Source organism: Lathyrus oleraceus, chromosome 4 (genome assembly GCF_024323335.1).
Source record: "Lathyrus oleraceus cultivar Zhongwan6 chromosome 4, CAAS_Psat_ZW6_1.0, whole genome shotgun sequence".
In the NCBI taxonomy this organism is placed as follows: domain Eukaryota; kingdom Viridiplantae; phylum Streptophyta; class Magnoliopsida; order Fabales; family Fabaceae; genus Lathyrus; species Lathyrus oleraceus.
Genome location: NC_066582.1, coordinates 300610856 through 300637149, shown reverse-complemented (window position 1 = coordinate 300637149; position 26294 = coordinate 300610856). Strand labels below are relative to the sequence as shown.

The following is a 26294-nucleotide window of genomic DNA, read 5'->3' as shown; positions in this document are numbered from 1 at the left end:
ACCTCGTCGGTGCCCAGATTCACAACCTCGACTTGTTCCTCGTGCGACTGAATCACCTTCTCCTCTTGTTTCAACAACCTGGCTAATTCCTCCGGCAGTTCACAATCTTCCTCGCCTTCTTCTTCGGCATGATAGATCGGATTGTCGAAGTCATATGATGGTGTAACAGGATTGTTATCAATGAGATTCGAAGAAATATCGCATCTGCATGAATGTTGATTCATGCATTGCTTTAGAACCGGAGCGAAGCAAATTAAAAGGAAAATGAAAACATTGCCATTTTTATTTTTGTTTATTTTTAAACTGCAAAAATAAATGAAAAGTAGGGAACATCGCTTTTAATTGAAAAACATCCATTTATTACTGATGCAAACTTTGCAAAATGAAACATGAGGTGGCCGTTACAATGAACCATTACGTTTCGGGCAAAACGTAAGGCTTCCATGCAAATAAAATTGAAAACAGAAAATATTACTCTTCAAGTAGAGTGACAGTGATGATCTTTTCGGCCTTCCAGTTCTGGACTTCCATCCCTGGTACGCACGGCTTTATCCATTGATCAATCTCACAATCACTGTCGACCTCTTCACCCACCATACAGATGTGATCTGGATCCAGCATTCCAGCACTGGTGAACGTGAATGACGGACGACGTCCCTTGCTCTGACCAGACGAGCCTCGGCCCGGCTGATAACCCACTCCGAATCGGTCTTTCTTGGCGGCGATGTCCATCATCTTCCCCTAACCTGGAGCTTCCCCACTCTTCACCACCTCAGCGGCCTGCTTGTACAAAGAAATGGACGGCTTCTCCTCTTCTTTGGCAAAACGAGCATTCTCCACCTTGATGGTTTCGAATACTTGACTTGGCGTTTCAACAATTTCACCGTCCATTTCCACGTATTTGAACGACGATAAGTGGCTGACGAAGATGTCTTCTTCTCCACAGACTGTGACGACCTGCCCGTCCCAGATATACTTCAACTTCTGGTGTAAAGTCGAAGTCACTGCTCCAGCAGCATGGATCCATGGGCGACCCAACAGGCAACTGTATGCCGGCTGAATATCCATGACATAAAATACCGACTTGAACACCTCGGGCCCGATCTTCACCGGGAGCTCCACTTCCCCGAACACAGCCCGCTTCGAACCGTCAAAAGCTCTCACTATCAGGTCAGTGGGCGTCAAAATTAACCTTTCACAGTCCAGCTTCGTCAGGGCTTTCTTTGGCAACACATTTAAAGAGGAGCCGGTATCAACCAACACGTGCGAAAGCACGACTCCTTTACATTCCATTGCGATGTGTAAAGCCCGATTATGATTACGCCCATCCACGGTTAGATCCAAATCAGTGAAACCCAGCCCATGGCTGGCATTGACATTTGACACCACCGTCTCCAACTGATTGATTGTTATCTCCTGAGGAACATAGGCTCTCTTCAATATTTTCAGCAAAGCCTCTCTATGCCCCTCGGAGCTCAGCAACAATGACAAAATTGAAATCTTGGATGGGGTCTGCTGCAGATGGTCAACAAGCTTGTACTCTGACTTCTTGATGATCCTTAGAAATTCTTCAGCTTCATCATCAAGTTCTCTTTCCGACCCACCAGGCGCCGGTGTCACCACAGGAGTACCCTCATTTACCACCTGCTTCCCTCTCGCCCTGGCTAAAGCCTCGGCCTTATCTTTCTTTTCTTTTTCTCCTTCCCCACTTCTCAAAGCATCAGGGGCAAACAACCTTCCACTGCGAGTGAACCCACTAGGTCCGGCATTATCCACCTTTGAAATAGTGGTTTCATCCGCAGTCTGATCTTCCAGCCTCTCCCCATTACAATAGACCTCTCCACCATAATGCCACGACACGGCGTCATCTTTGTCATAAGGAATTGGCCCAGGTACCGTGATAGTAACTGGAGTCGCATCTGCCAGCGTTGACAAATCAACTGGATCGAAGTAAATGGTTATGGTGGAGACATCTTCCTTCCCCGAATCAATCTTTTCAAATCTGAGGCTTCCCTCATCCATCAGCCTCTGGACAGCCTCCCTCAGCAATACACACCCGTCAGGAGCAACAGTGCACGCAGCACAACAGTTATCACAGCCCGGAAAGACCCCATTCTTCAACAGTTGTCTCTTGATCTCAGCCAACGGAGTCTTCAACTGATCCACATTCAACAGCCCGATTCTTCTACCATCTTCAGAAATTGCATTCACCCCCATTTGACCATGCGTTGGCATGGGATTAGCATTAACATTTGGAGATGGTGCAAAGTTGATTGCCTTGGAATCCACTAAGTCCTGGACCACATGCTTAAAAGCTTTACAATTTTCCACATTGTGTCCAGGAGCACCTGAGTGGAATTCGCACTTGGCGTTCTCATCAAAACTGGCCGGCCTCTGATCAGGTCTCAACGGTGCCAACATCCTCAGCTGGACCAACCCTAAGTCTTTCAGCTTCTTCAACAAGAATGAATAGGTCATAGGTGGTCTATCGAATTGACGATCATTCATTCGTCCTCTTACCTGGTACCCGGCCCTCTGCGGTCTCTGTTGAAATGGTTGTCGTTGTTGTTGCGGTTGTTGTTGTTGCTGTTGTTGATTATCAGCAGGAATGGTTACCGCAGCAGTGTGCTGGTAGTAACGATCCCTACTCTGCCCCCTCTGAGCATACACGACACTCGTATCACCCTCCTTCTTCCTCTGACCATTTCCAAAGGGCTTCTTCGATCCAGATGACGAAGCGTTACCCTGTATCTTTCCCAACTTCAACCAACTTTCAATTCTTTCCCCAGCCACCACTATATCAGCAATGTTGGTAACCGGGCATCCCACCATCCTCTCTACAAATGTCCCCTGAAGGGTACCCATGAACAGATCTGACATTTCTCTATCCACCAACGGAGGTTGGACCCTGGCAGCCAGCTCCCTCCATCTCTACGCATATTCTTTAAACCCCTCATTAGGCTTCTGAGACATACCCTGCAGCTGGGTACGACTAGGAGCCATGTCAGCATTAAATTGGTATTGTTTAAAGAATGCATCACCAAGATCCTTCCAGCTCTTGATATCAGACGACCTCAGCTTGGTGTACCATTCCAAAGATCCCCCAGACAGACTGTCCTGGAAGAAGTACATCCAAAGTTTCTGATCCATTGTATAAGCAGAAATCTTACGGACGAAGGCCTGGAGATGAGTTTCCGGGCAAGAGCCCCCATTATATTTGTCAAACGCAGGCGCTTTAAACTTTTGTGGGATCACAATCCCCTCAACCAGCCCCATCTTAGACATATTGACAACCCTTGGAGTAGCATAGCTTTCAAGAGCCCTGATTTTCTCCGCCAGCACCTGAATCTCTTTGTTTGGTGGTTGGACACCGTATTGCCCAAATTGTTCATTCAACATGGAGAACTGATCTGCTTCTCTGTCTTCCTCTCTATCCTCCTCGGCCGCGAAGAAAGGAGGAAACAGACTGTCCTTCAGGTTATTGCCCGTTGGACCCGGTCTACCGCCTGTGGCAACACCAAAACCACCAGCATTATTTGTCACCACACCAACAGTTGTCTTCTTTCCGAGATCTCCCCCATCCCTAGACCCACCAAGGCCATGGTTGGAGACACCCTCCAAATTGACACCATTGTTGGCAGCTGAAGCCCGCTCGAGCTTCTCCACTTTATCAGCAAGTGCTTTCTGCCCCACGGCAAACCCTTGCATGACATTGATCAGTTCATTCATTTTCTCCTTCAGCTCGAGAAAATCTGCGTTGGGTAGATCCATCAGCCTGGGTGTGTTGCGTCTGGTAAAGTATCTGTGTGGACGGGTTGTGTGCAAGGGAATGATTCTACGCGCACGAGCAATGATTCCTGAAACAATCAAGCACGTTAGAAACTGACACCTGCAAAATAGAAGACAAGTTATTATGATTCATGCATGAATGCAATGTCTATCCATATGAGGAACACTTTGTCTTTCGATCCTGGCTTCATCGAGACAGATAATAATCCGGCAGTAATATTCTGACATTCATCGATTGATTTTGACATACAGTGCAGAGGATTATGATTCTGCAAAGATACCACCCAACCATGTGTGTGCTGTGTGAGTGAAGCATAACAAAGCAAATAAAGCTTGAAGACCAATCACTGAATGAAAACAACCATTGCATATCAAAAGTGCACCATATGTGCGAGAGTCATACATCAAGTCTGATACAAATCAAATACAATTCTCCAGAAACAGAAAGGAAATACAAGCAAGTGAATTCCGTCAACATGCCTGACGATAATCCAACACAAATAAGAAAGGTCTAAACTGACGAAGGTCCCACAGAAGGCTCCGCGTCATCAACCATCCTAGTAAACTTCACCGCGAACCTAAGCTCGGTGTTCTCCTACTACAATCTCCCTATCTCTTTCTGGTGAATCTTCATTTGTCTGAAGTAATGATCCCTCTCAGCAAGATAATGATCTCTCTCAGCAATAATCTTTGCTTTCTCAGCTTCCCATTCTGTGGCAAGGACTTTGGCTCTGGCATCTCTCTGATCCTTCACAAGGATTTGTCTCCTCTTCTCATCTTCGATGACCTTCGAAGCTCTAGCCAACCTCTCCTTGGTGATGTCGTGCTCCTTGGTAGACGACTCTAAAGCTTGGCTAACCTTGCCATAATAAGCGGTGTCTATCTCAAATCGCTTCACCTCTATGGCGTGTCTCTTATCCTGGTCTTCTATTCTCCCTTTGATTTCCTGATTAACCATCTGAATTCTAGCAACACTCATATCCAACTCAGTCTTCTCTGCTTGCAGCTGATCTCTGGCTTTCTTCATCTCAAGGAACTCTTCCATGCTGACAGAAGAACGTGGCCCTTCAATCAAAGGACACCAAGGATCACCTCCAGGAAATGGTAGATGTGTGAGCTCAGTCCTCTTCCTAAGCCAATCATCAAATGGAGGAAAAGACCTGCTATTAACCTTGCCAAAAGGAACCTTGCCCTTCCTCTGAATATCGCGCCATTCATCAGACACTTGGGAAGTAGAAAGACTCCTGAATCTCTCGTCCAAGAGGAGGACCCTCCACAGCAAATCCCATTTGTCTCCTAAGAAGCACCGGGTTGTAATTAATGCAACCTTGAACTCCTATAAGAGGTACATTGGGTAGACTCCCACAACTGTAAATGAAATCTCGTCCCGCCATACCATTGTGAGTCCAAGCTATGTCCTTGGCCCGCAAACCCATCAACCTGAATGACCATTTGACAGTAGAATCAAGAAAGACAAAGGCACCTCTGGAAGGCAAATACCCCATGAACCATTTGTACAACAGCTGAGCACAACATCGGATCAATCCCCCACGCCGCTTCTCGTTCCGATTATGGATCGAGTAATAGACATCCCCAACCAGAGTAGGAATAGGATTCCTCTGCATAAACAACCGGACGGAATTAATGTCCACAAAGTTCTTCTGGTTAGGGAACATGATGATCCCATAGATGCTGACAGCAAGTAAAGCGCAAACGGCCCTCCAATTACCCACAACAGCATGCTCCTTGGCTTTAGCCTCCAAGAAACTCAGATGAAAACCGGGTAACTTTCCTTTCTCCTTCAAACCCCCCTTGGTCATCTCTGGGCTCAAATAAAGAGCACGAGAAATATCCACAATATCAGGTTCCCCCTTGGTGAAATAGAAAGGAATCTAATCTCTGATCTGAATACCCAGGATGCTGGCATAGTCCTCCATCAAGGGTCCCAGCAAGTAATCCGGGAACACGAAGCATCTCAAGCTTGGGTCATAGAACTGGAGAAAAGTATGGATAGCACTCCTGTCATTGTCTGTGAGCCTGAAAACCAACTTCAGGATACCACCATAAGTCTCACGGAACATCCCCACATGGTCAGGTGTAATCAATGCTATCATATCTCTCAGCACACCAATCTCTGGGTCAAAGAAGCTGTAGACAACATCGTCTTTCAAACCGGTCCTCATGTCTGGAACAAAGAAGTCTCTCAACCAGGATCTCGATCAAGAATGTCCCCTGCATATGGATAAACATGTGTTAGATGCAGATAAATGCAAAATGTGAATGATGTTGATGTATGAATGCAATGCACGGTGCCATCCTCCAAGTCATCTGAACGTCCACTGCACTGAGTTACGGCCTCTGAACTGATCACAACCATCTGAAGGAATATGTAACCATAAATCCCACTCAGGGTTCCGAAATAAACGGAACTGAAGGATATATCACCATCATCACCAGAGATCCTCTGAACAGATAACCACAAGACCCTCTGAACCAGCCCAGGGAATCCTGAAATAAACGGATCCCCACTGATAAATACCACGGACAGAACTCCGGCGTCTCAGAAATAAATCCATAAATCCGACTTATAAATAGGACTCTGATCAAAACTGAACCATTAGTCACCAACAAAGAGTCACCATCAGAACATGCCTCTGTAAGAATCAACCCTCCCCTCACAGGTGAATTCTAATCAGGTCATCCTAATGCGGATAATGGTCTTGACAATCGGGAAAAGATACTCAACAGGTTTGCCTTTTCGGGTGTGCTGTTGCAGCTCTCTTAAGATCATTTAAACCAAAGATCCGGGAATGAACGGTCACCGAAGTCAACAGCTCAGATGAGGTGACTCAACCAAAGTGGATACTCCACAAAGGAAGAGCATTCTCAAATGAACCTCGTCCGGCTTGTGGTATGTCACGTCGCCAAAAACATGTTGACCTAACATGAGAGGCAACATGAGACCACACTAATCCTAGGTGTATACTCGGGCCTGGGTTTTAGCCCCACTCAGAACACCCACCCCAAATCAGAGGAACCACCTGTACAGAAGACAGCATAATGATAGTATGATGCATGCAAACATTTATGCAAATATATATACAACATAATAATCGTAAATGCAATAAATAGAGCAATACAAGCAACCTAAACTATTCTAGAGAACGCTAGGAGTGACTCGCTTAGGGAAAATGGACCAGCAAGAGGTCAACTTCTATTTCCCCAGCAGAGTCGCCAGCTGTCGCATCCGCGAAAAACAACCGGCGGGAAAAACAAACAAACAGAGCCGCCACCGTGCGTTATTTATCCCAAAAGAGGGAAAGGAAACGCTCGAAGTAAACATGGAAAAGACATGGTCTCGTGACCAGAGAGAGATGGGATCGGGAGTCGGTTATGCGAAGGGAAGGTATTAGCACCCCTACGCATCTGTCGTACTCGACGGGATCCACACACAAAAGAATAAAAGAAAGGTTGTTAAACACTGCTCACAAACTGCACACACACTGAAAATAAACACAGATGAAAGACGGAAGAAACGGGACTCGGCAGGATATCGCACTCTGGGCCTACGTAGTCTGTCAAGCACACACATCAGAGTCGACGTAGTTCGGGACAGGGGAAACATGCTCGCTAGGATGTCGCATCCTATGCATACGTATCTTCTCTAACTAGAGAAGAATCAGAGCACTCGTAGGTCGGCTAACGCACGCCAAACCACACCAACACAGGAAACCGACTGCCAATCGCTTGACTTACGTCAGACTCCACACAAACAGGCAAACCTGGAACCGAATGTCAATCACTGGACTTACATCAGACTCCGAACCAACAAACACACACACAGGAAACCGACTGCCAATCGCTAGACTTACGTCAGACTCCAACACACACAAAGGGTTGAAAAAGAAAAAGGGCGCCTGGAGAGATCTGCTCATCTCCTGCCTACGTACCTCATCTGGTATGAGGATCAGGGCGATGTAGTTCCCCTAAACAGGGAAAGAACCTCTAACCTAACCAGAGACTGGGAAGTGATAAACTAGAAGGGAGCCTGACTCGAGCCTAATAGTTATCATGTAATCCACAATGGTCCTAGGTTGAGGTTTCTATCTAACTTGCACAGGGAGAAAGCTATCCTAAACAGCACAGTCAAACGAACACCAGCACAATAAACAATCACACACACTATATGCAAGCAATTGGGCTCATACAAGGCTAGGCTGCAAAAACAAGCCAACTGGAATGGGGTGTGCAGATGAAATAGGAAGTGAGGGTAAGATCTCACAGCTCTTATCCCTGGCCTGGGAGAGCATGAACCAAATAGAAAGTGTGGGAGTTCAGAATGTAGGAACTCTTCTCCACAGATGACTGACACTACAAGAGTTTGGGTTTTTATTCACAATGCATCAATACAAGGTGTGTGAGCAAAGTGAATGACACACTATGTAGCAGGAGATGGATTACACATCTCTTTTATCTGCCAATTGCCTCTAAAGAGGTCTTTACCTGCTTGGCACAAAATTAAACATTCACAAGCATTGCCTCTTAAGGAGGGCTTCAGACAGGTGCCTGCCCATATAACAGGACAGGTCTTCCAGACTACATGAAGTCAGAGAGTTATACCTAGGTGGTAAGCAAACCACAAGCCAAGTTAGGCAACTCAAGCAATGAGTTATAGCTACTAAAGTACCTGAGCAAACAACCAGACAATCTGTACACAGTTCAAACAAACAGACAACAGTCATCAGGCAATAATAAACAGACAAACAATCAGGCAACAATGAGCAAGGCACAAGCACAAGAGGATTTGTTCTCAAAACCTACAAAACAACATAATGTTAGCCAACATCAACCAATTAATCAAACTCAAAAGAATGAGCCACTCCAATCATGGCAATGTGCATCTGAACCTGAAATCCACAATCCAAACAGTGAGTCCAAACACTAGGTCAAAGCCTAGAGTCAAAAGAGGGTCAAACATTCAAAACAGAACTTGAAATTTAACATGAATCATCCTCATTCAATCCAGAACAAAACTCAAAAAGTCTCACATCAAGATCATTAATCAAATTCATTTCATGAGCAAAACATGGCAAGGCATGCAAATGGTGATCACATTGAGACATCAGAAGAAACAAATGCACATCAAATCAAAAATGACTGAAATAATCTTGGCAAAACTCATGACTAAACATGACATATAACATGATCATCACACAAAAACTCAGAGGCATTGGACATCATTAGGCATGGCAATCACATAGCATAATTCAAACAAGCACATGTGTGACACAAATTGTCACACCAAGTTAGCATGAGCATAAAACAGAATTGGTGCATGGTAAAAATCTCAAACCAGAGCCAAAATGTCACTCAACATATCTAGAATTTACACACAAAATTTCAGAAGCATTGGATCATTTTTGAGCATTTTATGATGAATGGAACAAGGCAGTGTCAAACATGCATATGCATTCAATCACCCTAGGACAAATCATTTTTTAAGCCAGGCACAACTTTGCAATTTATGATCATAAAAAGGTAGACAGGATAAGGAACACATAGCAAAAAATTGGGATCAAATTGATGCATTTTTCAATTTATAATGATTTTTGGAAGTTTGGAAAAAATTTGAAAATCAAAATGAGCCAAACATGGAATAATGTGGAGGGAAAAGGAAAATGGCATTGCATTTGAAAATATGGACTCGGCCAGGATCGAACCTGGCGCATTTTTTGAATTCCAAGCGCGCCAAAGCCAAACGACGGCGTTTTGGTATTTAAACCCTAAATACAAGCGCGTTTCCAGAAAAAGCGTTGCCTAAAACACTAAACCGTGGCCAATGCAAGATTCGTATCTAATCACATGAACTCGTAGCAAATCCTATGAAGAAACCGTAGTTAAATCCTAGCAGATCTGGAAATTGCATGAAGTTCATCCTCTTCTTCATGTACACGATGAACAAATTTCCAGAAATCCAAAACATGTCCAGAAATCACAAATAGCTACATCAATCGAATCATCATCACACATACATTCAAGATCAACCAATGATTTTCACCAAAACATCATAACAGAGCCAAATCGAAGAGAATAAGATTTGTCACCAAAACTTGAAATGCATGTAACTTTGTGTATAGTGCACCAATTCACTCGAATTTTACATCAGCATCATCACCAAACCATGATCTACACAAACATCACAAAGATTTTGAGAATTATTGAGATCAAAAAACTGACCTCTTGATGAGCAGAAACTGGAACTCGTGCTACAAAGCCTGGCAATGCTTCAATTCTTCTCCACACTGCTTAATGAAGTAATTGATGATGAATTGGAAGCTTAAATGCACATGAATCCAGCAGATTTTGGAATCACCATGGAACCTTCAAGCTATGAATCTGAACAAATATGCCACGATTTGCCTTGAATTCACGTCCAAACCTTCTCAACAATACTTCAGGATGATGAATTGATCAATAGAGGATGCTCTTGTTTGAAGAAATTTGGAAAAAGTTTGAGAGAAAATTTTTGAGAATTTTGTGATTCTAGATCTGAAGTGTTGCTAATGATGGAAAATAGTTATGATTAAGTATATATATGCCATGCTAATGAGGTTTTAATCCTGTTTAAGCTTAATGCCAATGTGATTAATCAATTATGTGGTGTAAGTACAAAATTAGGTTTTCACCTCCCATGCATGCCATGCACGTGAACAGTGCATATTTCTGGCCCAAAACCATTTAAAACAAGCCCATGCAAACTTTGGAAGTGATGTTGTATGCTCATGATCAATCAAAAATAGTTTTATGAAATTTCCTTCAAAACTCTTCATGAGTGAACCAATGACCATGCAATGAGATTTCATGTTATGTAATGGTATGCTTGAAAACTACATGTTATAAGGATCAAAATGCAAAAAGAACCACTCATTTTGGAGTTTTGGTTAAAAAGTTATGTCCATTTGAACTTTGAAACACACTTTGCCATGATTGGACCATAACTCCTCAACCACACATGAGAAATTCATGATCTTGGACTTTTTGGAAATGCGAGAGAAAGATCTTGAACTTTAATGTTGGACAAAATTTCATTTGAAGCTTTCGTGATGATGTAATATTGATTTGAAGTTGGTCCAAAACCTTTCCATTTTTGGAAAGTTCAAATTACAGGTCACCTGCTATTTTTGGAAAGTCTTGATCTGACTTCAAATTCTTCAATGTTGGTGTTTGAAATGTCAAATGAGACTTGTTTGAACATGAATGAATCATCTCTAACCACTTCCCACCTCCAAATCCACAGTTGACTTTGCAGTTGACTTTTATTGACTGTCATGGGCCTCAGATGAATTGGACATGTACTGTGGCCTCTGAGCCTTCAACACTTGATGGAATAACTCCCAAAATGAAACCCTAGCTTATACAAGCTCAATAAAATCATATGATGATCTCCATCTCAATAAAGACCTCATCTCCTTGAAAAACCCTGACTGGTAGAACGCAACTGACACTACGCCAAATAAGGGAAAAGAGGGCGCTTTTTTTGGCCTATAACAGCGCTTTAAAGCGCCCTCTAATCTGGCACTGGCATAGGTAAAGACAACGCTTTTTTTCCTGGTGAAAGCGCTCTCTAAAGTGGCTCTTTAAGCCCTTTAAGGGCCACTTTAGAGGGCGCTTTTTAAAGAAAGCACCCTCTAAAATGGAAACTTTTAAGGGTTTAGAGGGCGCTTTTACTAGAAAGCGCCCTCTAAAGTGGAAATTTAAAGGGTTTAGAGGACGCTTTTTCTGGAAAGCGCCCTCTAAAGTGGGTGGTTATTTAAATTCTTTTTTTAAAAAGCGCTATATTTTTTTATTTATTTTAGACAACCTGGATATTGAAGCAGTACACCTAAAACTGTATATTCTTATCATTTTTCAACACACAAAATATTATAAAATCACAATGGGAATGACCAAAGCAAAAACATCAAAATATATTCTTATCATTTTTCAACACACAAAATATAAAACAATTCGAGGTATATGTTTTAAATCATAAACTAATGATTGAATATCTATTTTAGATAGTTTGCATCAGTGATTTACAGTACAAATTCATCTGGCACTGAAGTTTCTGCAGTACTTGTTAAATGATAATTCATCTAGAAGTACAAAATATACAGAAAAAATTACTATGATAGTTGAAATTTAGAAGTTTCAAGTCTTAAAATCAAACTATAAGTGGGGGCATTTCAATTCAAGAACATTTCTCTCTTTCACAAGACTGTTATCAGAAATTGAATGGAAACCTATTTGGAACGTAAACCAGGGATATTTTTAAGACCCATCTTGCCAAGGACAAGCTTAGGAATAGATGGAGGGCTATCAAGCCCCATGCATCGACTGAACTCATTTGCAAGCTCCACTAACCTATACTTATCTTTCCCCACTTTCTTGTTAGAGTTGTAGTAACCAAGCCATGCCTGATATGCTGCTTCTTTATTTTTCATCTCCACATTGGATAGAGCCCTTTCCACCTGTTAACAATTTAAAATGTAAGTGCATCGTTGGAATCACAGTGAGTTTAATGAACTCGAGGTGGCATTGTAATTTTGCTAAAGCTTTAAAATTTAGCTTTTGCCAAAATCATGGTGACACACCGCGATCCTGCCAAACTCGTAGGTAATCGTTGCTCCACATATTGGTTTGTTTGTCTAAAAACTAGCTAAAGTATTAGAAGAAAATCAATAATTGTCTCCCTTGTATATCCAAGTATACCTTTTTTTAGTGTCAGGATCAACTGAAGGGACCGGAGCTTTCCCAATAGGTAAATCTTTTGCAGTAGCTAAAAAGAACTCTTCCCAAGGAGCTAGTAGCAGTATGCCCTGCCCTTCTTTTCCTCTTCGCCCCGTTCTACCTAGTCGATGTATATATTGTTCTCTATCAGCCGGTAGACCAATCTGTTCATTGTAGAAATGGAAGAAACATGACAATTTGAAATCAATAAAAGCGTTAAATAATTTGGCAAATCATAATAAAAAAGGCTTGCACTTTTAGCAAATGTATGTATTGAGTGTCCTTACGAGTATGCGTTAAACAAGACAGAAATTCATATGGACACGAGCATGCTGGTAATATAGTCACAAGTGAAACAAGGAAGGAGATCTAAATATACCTGTACAACAAGAGTAACATCTGGATAATCAACTCCACGTGCAGATACATCCGAAGTAACCAAGATGAGACCCTTTGACCTCCGGAATTCATCAGAAACTCTGGTTCTATAACTCTGAGGCTTTCTTGAATGGATTTCTCTCACATTCAAGTTCAACTCCCCAAGGAGATCAGCAACAAGTCTTGTGACCATAGCGGTTGTGCAGAAAACAAGAACCTGATAAACCAATAGCTACATTACATATCCTCCAAATCCATGTAAACATGATTGTAAAAGTTAAACTTTGTTGTCAAATCACAGTTTACTAATCCAAAATACTAATCTAAACAGTTCATAGTGAAAGGACAGAGAAAAAATTAAAATACAGTTGGTTGCAGATTAGAAAGCAAACCTTGTAGTCAACATCATCTGCAATGTGCTCCTTCAGAATAGGATGGAGTAAAGGGAAATGCTTGTCTAATGGTGCAACTAAATGCATTTGGCGGACCTGAAATGATCCAAAGCACCATAAATAAAGATCCAAAAAATATGTTATATGATGGTTGTATATGCATATACACATGTAAGTATCTAACAAGTTATTACTATCATGAAATTATAAACAATTACCTGTGAATGTGTATCCTCACTACCCTCCTGAACTGTATTAATATATTCAAAATCCCTTTTCATAGCAATATGGCAGACTTGGCGCACCTTCACAATCATACGGGAATAAGCCCAACATGCATGACACACTTATAAGTTTACCAACCATCATACAAAGGTTTCTCTACATCACTTACCAACCTCTCAAACATTTCGAGACAATCCTTAAGATCTCCTTCAAGTGCTTCTGCAATCTCTTCAACTCGATCACAATCGTATGTATCTGCGCCACTATAGTTTGAGGCATAGGTCGTACTATCCCCCGGTTCAACATTCTCGTTACTTTTCTCACCATGCAAATTCCAACATGTATAACTTCGATCAATTCCATGCCTCATTATATGCGATGTCAACTGAACTGCGTCAACCCGTTTCCCATAACAACAACCCAAGCAAGGACATATCATTCTACTGGGGTCTTCGGCGTGCGCAACGGCAAACTTAACGAATTCTGATACCCCATTCTCGTACTCTCTCGACAATCGATTGGAAGACATCCATGTATTATCCATTACTAATTAGAATAAACAAAAAACAATTTCAGAAGAGAAACCAAAAATGGGATGAGACAAAACAATTTCGCTTTATTGAGTTAGTCTCTGTGCAGGGCATTCATGTCTCCAACAACAACCCAAAACCAAAACAATTTTGGTTTATTGAGTTAGTTTCTCAACATTTTCAGATATCTCTGACTTAAATAGCATGAGAATGTATGAACCATGCATTAAGCATTAGTGGTATGCACTAATTTGTAGCATAGTTATATATCATCATATAGTTTTTACAAAAGATAAACATTGACTAGAAAATATATATGTAGAATTGTATAATGGTCTAACTGAAAGCTAACAGAAGAATAGTCGACTCTAATTTACTCTATCAAATAACATTCATATCTAAACTTCTTAAGTTACTAGCTACGCTATGTATGCTAGAATAAATACACTCATAAGCTGCATAGTGTACCTTTGATTGGTAGAAGGTGTTTTAGATATTGCTGCCTCCTTTTTCTACATCGAGAAACAAATGGAACAGTTGGTGAAATTTAACCCATAATGCCTAGTCTCCATTGCTAGCATTGCAACACAATAATTATTGTTGAGAATACTCAATAAATGTATGAACCAAGAAAAATGAAACCAAAAATGAACAATAGTGAACGTCAGAAGAGAAACCAAGTAATATGAAGATTAGAAAAATACCTATGGTGTCAAAATCGAACAGCTAACAACGAATTAATAGAAGGAGGAAACGTCGTAGATCTAACAGAGGTGGAAGGAGAACTCCTTAGAAGTAGCGAAAATCGTAGCAGTGAGAACCCTAACGTGAAAAAGAACGAAAATAACAGAGAGTGAAATAACAAAACGCGCAGTATGTTATAATTTTAATGTTTACTAAAGGGGACCTTAGAGGGCGCTTGTGGAAAAAAATCAGCCTCTAAAGGGGGCCTAAGAGGGCGCTTATGAAAGCGCTCTCTAAGGCTTTCCAAAAGCGCTTTATAAACTGGAAATGCACATGGACTTATAGAGCGCTTTTTTAAAAGCGCCCTCTAAGGGTAACCTTAGAGGGCGCTTTCTAAAAAGTGCCCTGTATTGTTGTCCCTCTATCTCCTTCTTATTTTTTCGCTTCACCTTAGAGGGCGCTTTATTACAAAAGCGCCCTCTAAAGTGCGCTGTCTATTCCAGTTGTTCGCTCCTTATTTTTTCGCTTCACTTTAGAGCGCGCTTTTGTAATAAAGCGCCCTCTAAGGTGCGCTGTCTATTCCAGTTTTTGGCGTAGTGTGATTAGGGTTGACCAGAGGTCAAAACCCTAATCTCAAGGAATCTGATCAGAAATAATGAACCATGATGATGATGAGATACCATCACAACCAAGATAATACTCAACCTCCTTGAGGAACCAAGACACCCTAATTGAAGCACAAACCTCAGATGATTAGTGATCAATTTATGAGACCCTCAGGCTTGCATCTCTCAACCTCTCTATCTCCTGAGAAAGACTTAAGAGGATGACCTGCCTATTTCACATGATATGCAAAGATGTAATGCCTAATGTCCTACAAAATGAAATGCAATATGCTAAGCTAGTCCCAAGAGAGGAGGGCAAATTTTGAGGTGTTACACTAGGTTGCAAGAGTTCTCCGCAACAGAGTCTCCAGCTGAAGCTAGCTGAAATATGCCCATCGAACGCATCGCACGCTCGAAGGTACAATAGAGTCGCCACTTAACTTTATTTATCCCAAAAGAGGGAAAGGAAAACATCGATAAAACCCAAGGGGAAATAGAGAAATGGGTAAGGAAGTCGATTATGCAAGGGGAAGGTATTAACACCCCTCACATACATGGTACTCCATGCAAACTATTTCGAATTCTCTTTCTTGGATGGGTGTTGTTATCTTCATGTACCTGTAAAAAAACAAAGGGTCAAAAAGGGGTGGTCGAGGAGGATTGGGCCCCTCATGCCTATGTATTCTCATGGTGCAATGAGAAAGTCAAAGCCTCGTAGTTTGGATAACCGTAGAGGAAAAAGAAAATAAAGGAAAGTTCTCTCCAAGGATTCGCATCCTCGTGCCTACGTACCCTCATAGTGCAATGAGGAAGACAAAGCTTCATAGTTAGGAGGACAAAGACAGAGAAAATGATGATTGGGGATGGTGTTTAAACCAACAGGAAAGGAACTTGTCAAAGTCGGAACTGGGTCCAACATGGTAATAAAGAAAATAAGGAACTCGTCAAAGCTAGGGGCTCACATGACGAGGGTCTTACCAAAGCACTGGGTCTAACATGGTAAGGAAGGAAAACAATAACTTGTCAAAGCCAGAGACTCGCATGACAAGGATCTTACCAAAGCACTAGGTCTAACATGGCAAGGAAAAGGTGTTTAAACCAAGAAAGGGGAATAATCATGAAGGTGTCAACCTTGGGAATAACCATGAAGGTGTCACCCCTAAAAGAAAGTGGGAATAACCATGAAGGTGCCAACCCTAAAGGAGAGTGGGAACAACGATGAAGGTGTCAACCCTAAACGAAAGTTGGAATAACCATGAAGGTGTCAACCCTAAAGGAACGTGGGAATAACCATGTAGCTGTCAACCCTAAAGGAAAGTTGTAAATGTGTTTAAACTAAATGGATCTGAAAAGAGGGGCCACAGAGGCTAGTTTGTAGATTTGTTATTGAATTGACTGGAATTGCACTAAAGTCTATGAACAGAGACAAATACTCTGAGCAACTGGGTCATTCGTCCCATACTCAGAGATATTATAGACAACTATAGGGAAGATACCCTCTCATCATTCTCTATTGCTTAACATGCAAATCTAGTCAATGTCAAGCAAGTTGTTGAAACAGGTTCCCCAAAATGCTTGTGGGGATGAGTCAGATGGTTACTTGCTAAGGAAATATATAGTCCACTGAGGTTTTAAACTAGTTGGAAGGTTGAAACTTATCAAGTGACTTAGGGACTTATGATCACTTGACAAGGAAAAATAGGGAGATGTAACATGTGAAGGGATTTAGTAGATCAAATGTGAATTTGATCCAGCCAAATCAAAGGAATATAATTGATGAACAAACAAAGATGCTTGATTGTATAAAACTAGCATAAGGTCTCATTTTTAGGTAGCCCAAGAAAAAGCCATGTAGGTATAAAGTGTAATATCCTATATCTCATTGTTAGGTAGACCAAAAGAAATTCATGTGTGCAAAAAGTATTCTAAACCTAAGAAGATGAATGCAAGAGGCATAAAATAGATGAATAAGACCACAAGCTCAAAAGTTCAACATGAGTAAACCAAGTTAAAGTGTCCACAAGGTCCATGGGTCCAATGTCACTCCAAGTCAAGCAAAGGGTCTAAACCTAAGTCAAAGTCCAAAGTCCAAAAGGTCTTCATCACTCCAAGTCAAGCATAGGCTTAAGATTAAGTCCAAGTTGCTTTATCATGTTTTTATTCATTAAGATTAACAAGAAAATCAATCAAACAAGATAAGAAGCAACATATGAATAAGGCAAGGTGAATAAAGTATGAAGTGATATGATAATTAATGGGACATGAATCTAAAGTGCATTAAGTAAATGACATAAAAGTAAATGACGTAAATTAAATGACTTGAATTAAATGGAAATAATGTAAAGTGTAATAAGTAATGTTAGGATTCAATGGTCAATTGATTGTGTCGGGACAATTTAGTGTTATGTTAAGCAATCGTAAGTAGACTTACGTAGAAGTCATACATATCTGAGGTCGCTCAATAACAATGTATGTGTCAGGCAAGTTAGAGAATTAACATAAACTTAATCTCAAGCAACATGTTACACAAAGATAAAAAAGAAGAGAAGACATGAAAGTGGAAAGAGTGAAAAAGAGAATCAAGACAATCACATAGGGATCATTCTATCAAAAAATCAACGGATTTAAGATATGGCGCATCGAGGGTTAACCTTTAATTGATGCAAAGTATTGAAGATGAGTCATGATCATCTATCAATAAATTTAGATCAAAGAAGGTTGAATCAACCTCAAGTCCATCTACCAATGATTTGATATGTGGAATAAGTCATCAACCAAGCAATCAACTCAATTCAAAACATCAAGTGATCAAGAAAAATAAAATAAAAATGAATGAAAAATGATTTCTAAAAGAAAATAAAAGAGAAAATGTTAAAGAGGGGTCAAAACATCAAATAAAATTCCAAGAAAAATGTGAGAGGTCAACAAAAATATGAGAGACTTGACCTCAAAAGTTGGGATAAAAAATCTTTTAAAATGATTAAAATAAAAATCTTAAAACAAAATCAGATGAAAAAAGAGAAAATATGAATAAAATGCAAAAATGATTTTACAAAATGTGGAAAAATTATATGTAATAGAAAATATTTTTATGTAATTATGAAAAAGTTGGACTAAAAAATAATAAAGGAGATATTTAAAATGATTTTTGAAAGAAAAAGGAATTAAAAACAAAACAAAATTAAAATTAAAATTGATATGACTACTAAAGTCTAGTCAACTGATCATGTGACCCAGATTCAAAGTCAAAACGCACTCACCATGGGAATCATTGCACCAGATCACAACAAACAAAACAATTTGAAAAAACACGCGCCAACACATGATCGGTCAGATATTTGAAATTTGGAGCGAAATATTTGAAACACGAGGTAAGCGTGGTCGTCTTCAACCTCTGCTAAAATTTTTGCAAAGTCATAAACTCGTGTTTTTAACATGAATCAAGCATGGATTCAGTTGCAAAACATCTCATCGTTCATGTACCCCTGCATCAAGTCAATTGATTTGATATAAGCATAGAGAATTTGCTCACGAACTCGAAGAACCCTAGTTATTTAAAGTAAAATTAAATGATGAAAACTAAAAATAAATTCCAAATAGGTGAGGGCTTTTGATAAGTGGAATAAGGAGAAGAGTATGGTAACTTGTTTGCTTGAAATGGTTACTCGTATCTACCTTCTTGATTGAAGCTTCAGAAGTCAACAATGGTGAATCTAGAAGCAATATCGTAAGAGGCTTCAGACCATGACAATGCTTCAGACAGCTTCAGAGTATTTCGATGATGGATTCTGCGCAAAGAAATGGAAGCAAAAAGACTTGAATCGAAAAAGAGAGTGACTGGTTATTTGAGGTATTGGGCTTCAATGGCTTCAGAGTTTCTTTGGATTTCAAAGCTTGCCAATGAAGGCAAAATATTCCTCTATTTATAGGGAATGTGTTAGGATTTAAATACGTGTGAATTGGATATGAATTCGTTTTAATTAACTTGGAAAATTTTAGATCCAAACCATGTGAAATTTTGGTGCCAAACTCGTGATTTTGGAGCTTTTCAAGTCATTTCATGTTGTCATCAGATGCGTTTGGTCATGGGAAATAAGTTTGCACGCATGAGAAGTGGTCCCAAGTTAATTTGTGCATGATTCAACATTATAGGTCCCGATACAAAATAAAGTTTAGGTCACCATGTTCATGCTTAGGCCAAATCCACCCCACTCGTGCGTTTTTTTGATTTTCTTTGAGCCAAATGATCACTTCATGGAGTACAACAAGATGCAAAAAGAATTAATTCAAGAGTAGCTTTGAGGTGAAAGTTACATGTTTGTGAAGTTGGGGTCGTGACCTTTTTTTTAGGCTGGGCAATTGGTCAAGCACTTTGCAGCATGGTTGGTCATTTTGAGGTCTTGTGTCCATGATGCCATAACTTTTGATTCCCTCAGGAAATTTGAGCCAAACTTTGGCCAAATTATCTTTGGCACAAACTTAACAATGACAAGGGTGGAAATTAGGGGTCATGGCAAGGTTTTGGCCCATTTTGGGAATTTGGTACCTTGCACAAATCAGGTCCTTAATGAATGAATTGATGTTTGAACCTTGAATCACAGTTGAACAGGATACCAAAAGGCACATTTGGCTCAAAGAAGCTTGTCATTTGGATAAAAATTGAAGGAGATATGGAGTTTGGACCAAAGGTGTAACAACCCAATTTTAGTATTTAATTATTATATTATTATTATTATATTTTATTTTATTTATTTGGAGTGTTAATTAATTAATTGGTTTTTAGTTAGTAATAATTGATTATATTAATTAATTTGGTGTGTTAATTAATTATTTAGTTTATATGAGATATAATGAATAATGGAATTAATTTACTTGGTGTGTATATTGAGTTGGTTTGATTTATTTGAATTAAATAGAGATATTTAAATATTAGGTCTTATTGGGCCTATTAATCACATTAGAGGTATCATTCTTTAAGCCCAAATAGAATACTAGTATATAAGAGGTGAAGAGAGTGAGGATTAGGATTATTTGATCATTTGACGGCAATAGAGAAAGAGAAAAGGAAAGTAAGAAGAAGAGGGGAAGAACAAGAGAGGAGCTAGGGTTTCCAGAAAATTGAAGAGGTAAGGGGGGAGTCCTTATTATTATGGGTTAGTATGATCGGGTCAATGGGTAGAAGTATGTTTAGGTTAAAATCCCTAATTTTGTATGGTTTGGAATTGTTAGGTTTTGATAAGTATTCTCGATATGTGGTGATTTGATTGTGTTAAAACTGTAAATTAATGTTATATACTTAGGGTATTGTATGAGTTATAATTTTCTGAATTTTTGGCTTTTTACGGAATCGAAATTGGAGGTCCGAAAGTCCTTCAACGATGAAAAATGCAGAAAATTCTGCATTCTGTTTTGTGGTAACCGGTTACCCACCGAGCGTTAACCGGTTACTTGCTAAAAAATCTGTGGATTCTGTTTTTGTATTAACCGGTTACCCACCGAGCGTTAACCGGTTACTTGCTTAAAAATCTATGAATTCTGTTTTTGTGTCAACCGGTTACCCACCGAGCGTTAACCGGTTACTTGCTTAAAAATCTGTTGATTCTATTTTTGTGTTAACCGGTTACCCACCGAGCGTTAACTGGTTACTTGCTTGAAAATATGCGCAGGAAATTAATTCTGTTTTATGTTAACCGGTTACCCACCGAGCGTTAACCGGTTACTTGCTGTGAAAAATGAAAAAGCGAGATTTTAAAAGTTGTATTCAATTTGGAATGAAATCTAGGTGTGTGTATTTGATAATTAGCATATATATGTGAATAGTGGATTGTGATGAATGTGTATATGTACTATTGGTGGATAATTCATAGAATTGAATTATGGTTATATGTGGAATGTTAAGATAGTAGAGATGATCTTAATTGCATATTATGTGAATGGTGTAATTGTTATGAATGTGTATATGTATCATTGGTGGATAATTCATACAGTTGAATTATGGTGATATGTGGAATGTTAATATGGTAGAGATGATCTTAATTGCATATGTGTTGGTATTTGTACATTCATTCATGGCATGGTCGGCTTCATGGTGGAAGCGGTGAAACTGTGGGTTCACATGGTAGCATACGTTGATCCTTAATTGGAAATAGGCGTAGTAGATGTAGCATACGTTGATCCTTAATTGGAAACAGACGTAGTAGATGTAGTATACGTCGATCCTTAATTGGAAACATGGGTAGTAGTGGCTTTGATCTTGTCCGGATCGGAAGCGTGGCTTGGATTCTAGATATTGAATCGGAAAGCGGTGAAACGTTGGGTTCACATTGCAGTACCACATGCATAGAGTCACGTGTCTTGCATTGAGTCACATTAGAGTTATATGATAATTGAATATTTGCATTAATGTGATTGTTATGTGTGTATGAGATATGGTGATTGAATTTGGTGATGTTTGGATACATAACTTGGCAAAATATGTGATTATATGATAATTGTAGTTATGTGTATTTTTGGGAATATAGTATTGGATTTTAATATTGTACTCCTTGGGTTTTGATGGATGTTTGAAACATGTGAAATAAATGTTGATGAATATTATTTACATGGTTATACGAAGTGTGATAAATTCCTTTAATTGTTGATTTAATCATTGTGCCTTATTATACTTCTTCATAATGATTTGAATTCTCACCCTTTCTGTTTGAATGTTACCTTAACATGGGTATCGTGCAGATACTCTAGAGTAGTATTGCTGAAGTAAGTGGACGGTAGCTCGCTCGAGATAAGCCGAAGAGTTTCCGTATTTTAGTTGAAGACTAGGTAATGAGTCAATGCTCTGGTCATGTAACATTGGGTAGATTAGTAGTATTGAACTCGTATCCTATATGGATAAGTATTATGTTATTACTTGTGAACATGCTTATTTGCAATTGCTGTTGAGAGGCCATAGTGCCAAATATTCTGATTATGGTTTTAGTTTATTTTGAAGAGATTGTTGAGAGATGATCATGGTATGGGACATGGATCATTTGATGAAATGCATGAGTATTCATTATTTTCTGCTGCGAACACATATTCTTGAATATTCATGATAATTGAAATGTGTTATTTTAAATGACCAGGTGTATTGTGTATTGATGATGAATGATGTTGGTCTTTGAAAGCTTTTAGTTTTTGAAAATATCGATGTGACGCCCTTTTGTTTATATGCGTGCTTATTTACTCTGATTATATGTTAAGTATTTTAGGATAGAAAAAGGGGTGTTACAAAAGGCATAGAAAACTTGCAAATTAGGTCATGGATTGCCTTCCACGTAGTGCTTCATTTAATGTCGGGAGCTCGACATCAATTTGGAACGATGCTAATATTTCGAAAGAGCAGGTAGCTCTTCTAATTTGTAGCTCGTGCAGAAATCCTTATCCCCTATTTTGTGGTAGTGCTTAAGTCGTTGCCCATTTACAACAAATGGTTCATTAGTTTTACCTCTTATTTCCACAGCTCCACTTTGGAAAACTCTCATGACCTCAAATGGGCCAGACCATCTAGAACAAAGTTTTCCTGGAAATAATTTGAGTCGAGAATTAAAGAGAAGGATTGTGTCACCCTCATTGAATTATCGCCTTGTAATTCGTTTGTCATGCCACTGTTTGGTTCTTTCCTTATAAGTGTGGGCATTCTCATAGGCATCTAATCTAAGTTCTTCTAGTTCATGATTATCCAAAATTCTTCTCTCGCCTGCAACTGTGTAATTCATGTTAAGGGTATTAATGGCCCAATAAGCTTTATGCTCTAGTTCCACAGGCAGGTGTCATGATTTACCATAAACTAGTTTGAATGGTTTTGTTCATATCAGGGTTTTGTAAGATGTCCTATAAGCTCACAGAGCTTCATGAAGTTTTACAGACCAATCTTTCCTAGAGGTTACAACGCTTTTCTCTAAAATTTGTTTGATTTCTCTATTGGAAACTTCAACTTGCCCACTTGTTTGAGGGTGATACGGCGTTGCTACACGATGTCAGACTCCATATTTCAGCAACAATCTTTCAAAGATTATGGAAATGAAGTGAGATCCTCCGTCGCTGTATCGGTAAATTCATGACCATTAAGCTATGGATAAACTTAACGTCAATAAAACCAGAGTCGCCACCGCGCTTTTATTATTTCCAAAGGAAAAGGGAAAAGTACGAACAAAATCTAAAGATAAGAAGTTTTCAAATCAAAACTAATAAAATTCCAGAGATTACAGGTAAGGGGGTTGGTTACACAAAGGGAAGGTGTTAGCACCCAAAGTGTCCTAGGTACTCCTAGGGAGCCCTTTTTATGTATGTATGTGTTTTTGGTATAAAATGATATTTGCAATAAATAGAGTGTGGGAATGAGAAAAGAATTCATTAATTATATTTTTTAGTTTGACAAGACCTTCGGTCTTGTGCCTACGTACCAACATAAAAATGAGGGATCAAAACCTCGTAGTTCGTGGTATCAATTTCAAAGTGAGTTAATTGCTTTTAACAAAAATTTAAATTTAAAAGAGGCACAAAAGGCCTAAAAGAGTTTGAATGAGTGTTAATTCTTTTTGTCTTTTTGAAATTTTAGGTCTAATATGGTTAGATTCATTTACAAATTTGATTAAGAAAAGAGTGTAAAAATGAAATGGCATAAGGCCAAGGTTTCTAATTTGCAATAACGAGTCTAAGTTTAGAAATCACAAGCAAATAAGGTTTTGAAAAGAGGGAGGGGTTTGAAATTTAAGAAGTGGGAGGAGATGAAGAGACTAATCCTAAGCAAAAATTTAAAATTAAGAGTTGAAAAGATCTGACCAATGGGATGCAATCCAGTGGACAAGAATGTCATATAGAAACCCACTTTTTCCTTTTGGACTTTAAAATTAAGCAATATCAATAAGCAAGTAAGATGAAGAGCAAGCCATCAAATAAAGATAGCCACATCCAAGCTAGAAACTTCATAGTCTTCTTCATAATCTTCCCTATGTATCAGATAACATACTCCTTGAATGGCTCAGAATAAGGCATTAGACATAGGTTCAAAGTAACATTTACATCAAGACAATGTAGCAGATGAACTCAAGTGGATCTCAATACTTGCATTAGATGAAAGCTCACATTACAATGACTTGGTTTCAGAAATGTTGGCATTGGCCAAGTACTTTTGCATAGGGAATGTTGCCTAATTTTAAGTCTAAAGCTTAGATCAAATCCAACAGTCCACACAAACATTTTTTAGGGGTTTTTTGTTGTTTGTTAGATATTTTAAGGTCCTAAGACCACAAACACAAAAAAGATTCACAAACAAGTATATACAATCACAATATATGGCTCAAATGAGCAAAGTGAAAATGACATAAACATAAATAAGTTAAATGATATGTATAATGACAAATGATAAATGGCTTGAATTTAAAGGGCATAAAGTAAATGACTTGAAATTAAAAAGTTAGTCAAATGTTAGTTGATTATAAGTTAGTGGATTTTTGCTTTTCAATTGTTTAAGTCATTCTTTGGAGAACACTCAACCCTCTATTCACAAGCATGGATCCTTGAACCAAGAAATCTTCCAAAGGGAGAAAAAAAGGTCAATTTTCCACACAATACCATGAAAGGGGGGAGACTTACAATCTCACTTACTAGAATTTTATACCTTTTGATGTCAAAATTTAGCGCTATGTTAAGAAATCGTAATTGGACTTATGTAGAAGTCAAAATCATCTGAGGTCGGGCAATAATTTTTTTGGTGTTAATGCATGTTAGAGATATGGTATTATGAACTATACTCCTAAACCATACCACACACAAAAAGAAATGAACAAATAATGGACCTAATTTCATCCATACTTGTATTGGTTCATGAACCAATTAGCCTTAGGATATTGAGATGTCATTGGCCAATGAGAGGAATGGGATAGAAAGGGGTTGAAGATGAAGAGGGGGTGGGGAGATGAGACAAGTACAAATTGGTCATGGGAGGAGTTTTATCAAATTAAAATCATTCATTCATTTTGGGAGATGAAATATACATTTCATCAATCCCCTAAATCTAATGATTTTAATCCAACAAAAGTCAAATCAACCTTGACCAACGCCCAAACACATAGTCAAACTTCACAAGTCAATAAAAATGGCTCAACACAATTTATTTTCAATTAACCAAATTAAAAAATCAATTAAAAATACATTAAATTAAATTATGTTTTATCCAAAACCTAAAACCTCTTCAAAACACCAAATAAACGACCAAGAGATTTATCATAGGTAAAGCAAGGTCAAAGGACATTGGAGAAAAAATTTCACTATTTTTGAAAAGTCATAAGTATTTTTAAACAATTAAAAATATGCACAAAAACAATTAAATCATGAAAAATATCAATATTGATCCAAAAAATAATTTTAATTCAGAAAATGAAAGAGGAAAATATTTGAAATTTTTTGGTGAAAGTCCCATATTTTTTGGATCAATAATGAAATTAATATGAATTAATGAAAATAAAGTAATTAAAATGAAAATTCAAAAATTCAAAAATACGTGGATCATCTGATCTCCCTCATTAATTGAGGTGGCAGATCAGATTGGTCCAAAGCGTGCGTCCTACATGGTCCTTTGTCAAATGAGATACACACATGGTCATTAGAAACAACGCTCAGGATTAAAATAATTTAAACGGATCTTATGGTTGAGATGCTTCCAACACATCGTCGGAGCCAGAGCTCTGGTCTTCTTCTCCGGTGGACCTCACCGGACTGGTCCATCTTCAACCATCACCAAAATGAAAAGGCAAGACATAGATTTAAAGAAAAAATGCTCATGAGCTCGAATCTGACCTCAATTTTGTCTAATTCCAAGTATATAAGAAGATACAGGGAGTTGAATTTTGAGGATCATGAACTGAGTTGCTTCGATTTGACCT

The 26294-nt window shown here is 39.0% G+C and overlaps 1 protein-coding gene across 1 annotated transcript; it reads right to left on the bottom strand.

The window, feature by feature from the left end:
* Positions 1-12071: 12071 nt before the first annotated feature.
* LOC127137209 (DEAD-box ATP-dependent RNA helicase 31) lies at positions 12072-13645 on the bottom strand. Its single transcript, XM_051063692.1, has 5 exons — positions 13547-13645; positions 13329-13424; positions 12938-13153; positions 12573-12722; positions 12072-12299 (listed from the first exon to the last, which is right to left on the bottom strand). The coding sequence occupies exons 1-5, from the start codon at positions 13643-13645 to the stop codon at positions 12072-12074; spliced, it is 789 nt and encodes a 262-aa protein (XP_050919649.1).
* Between the last annotated feature and the right edge of the window lie 12649 nt (positions 13646-26294).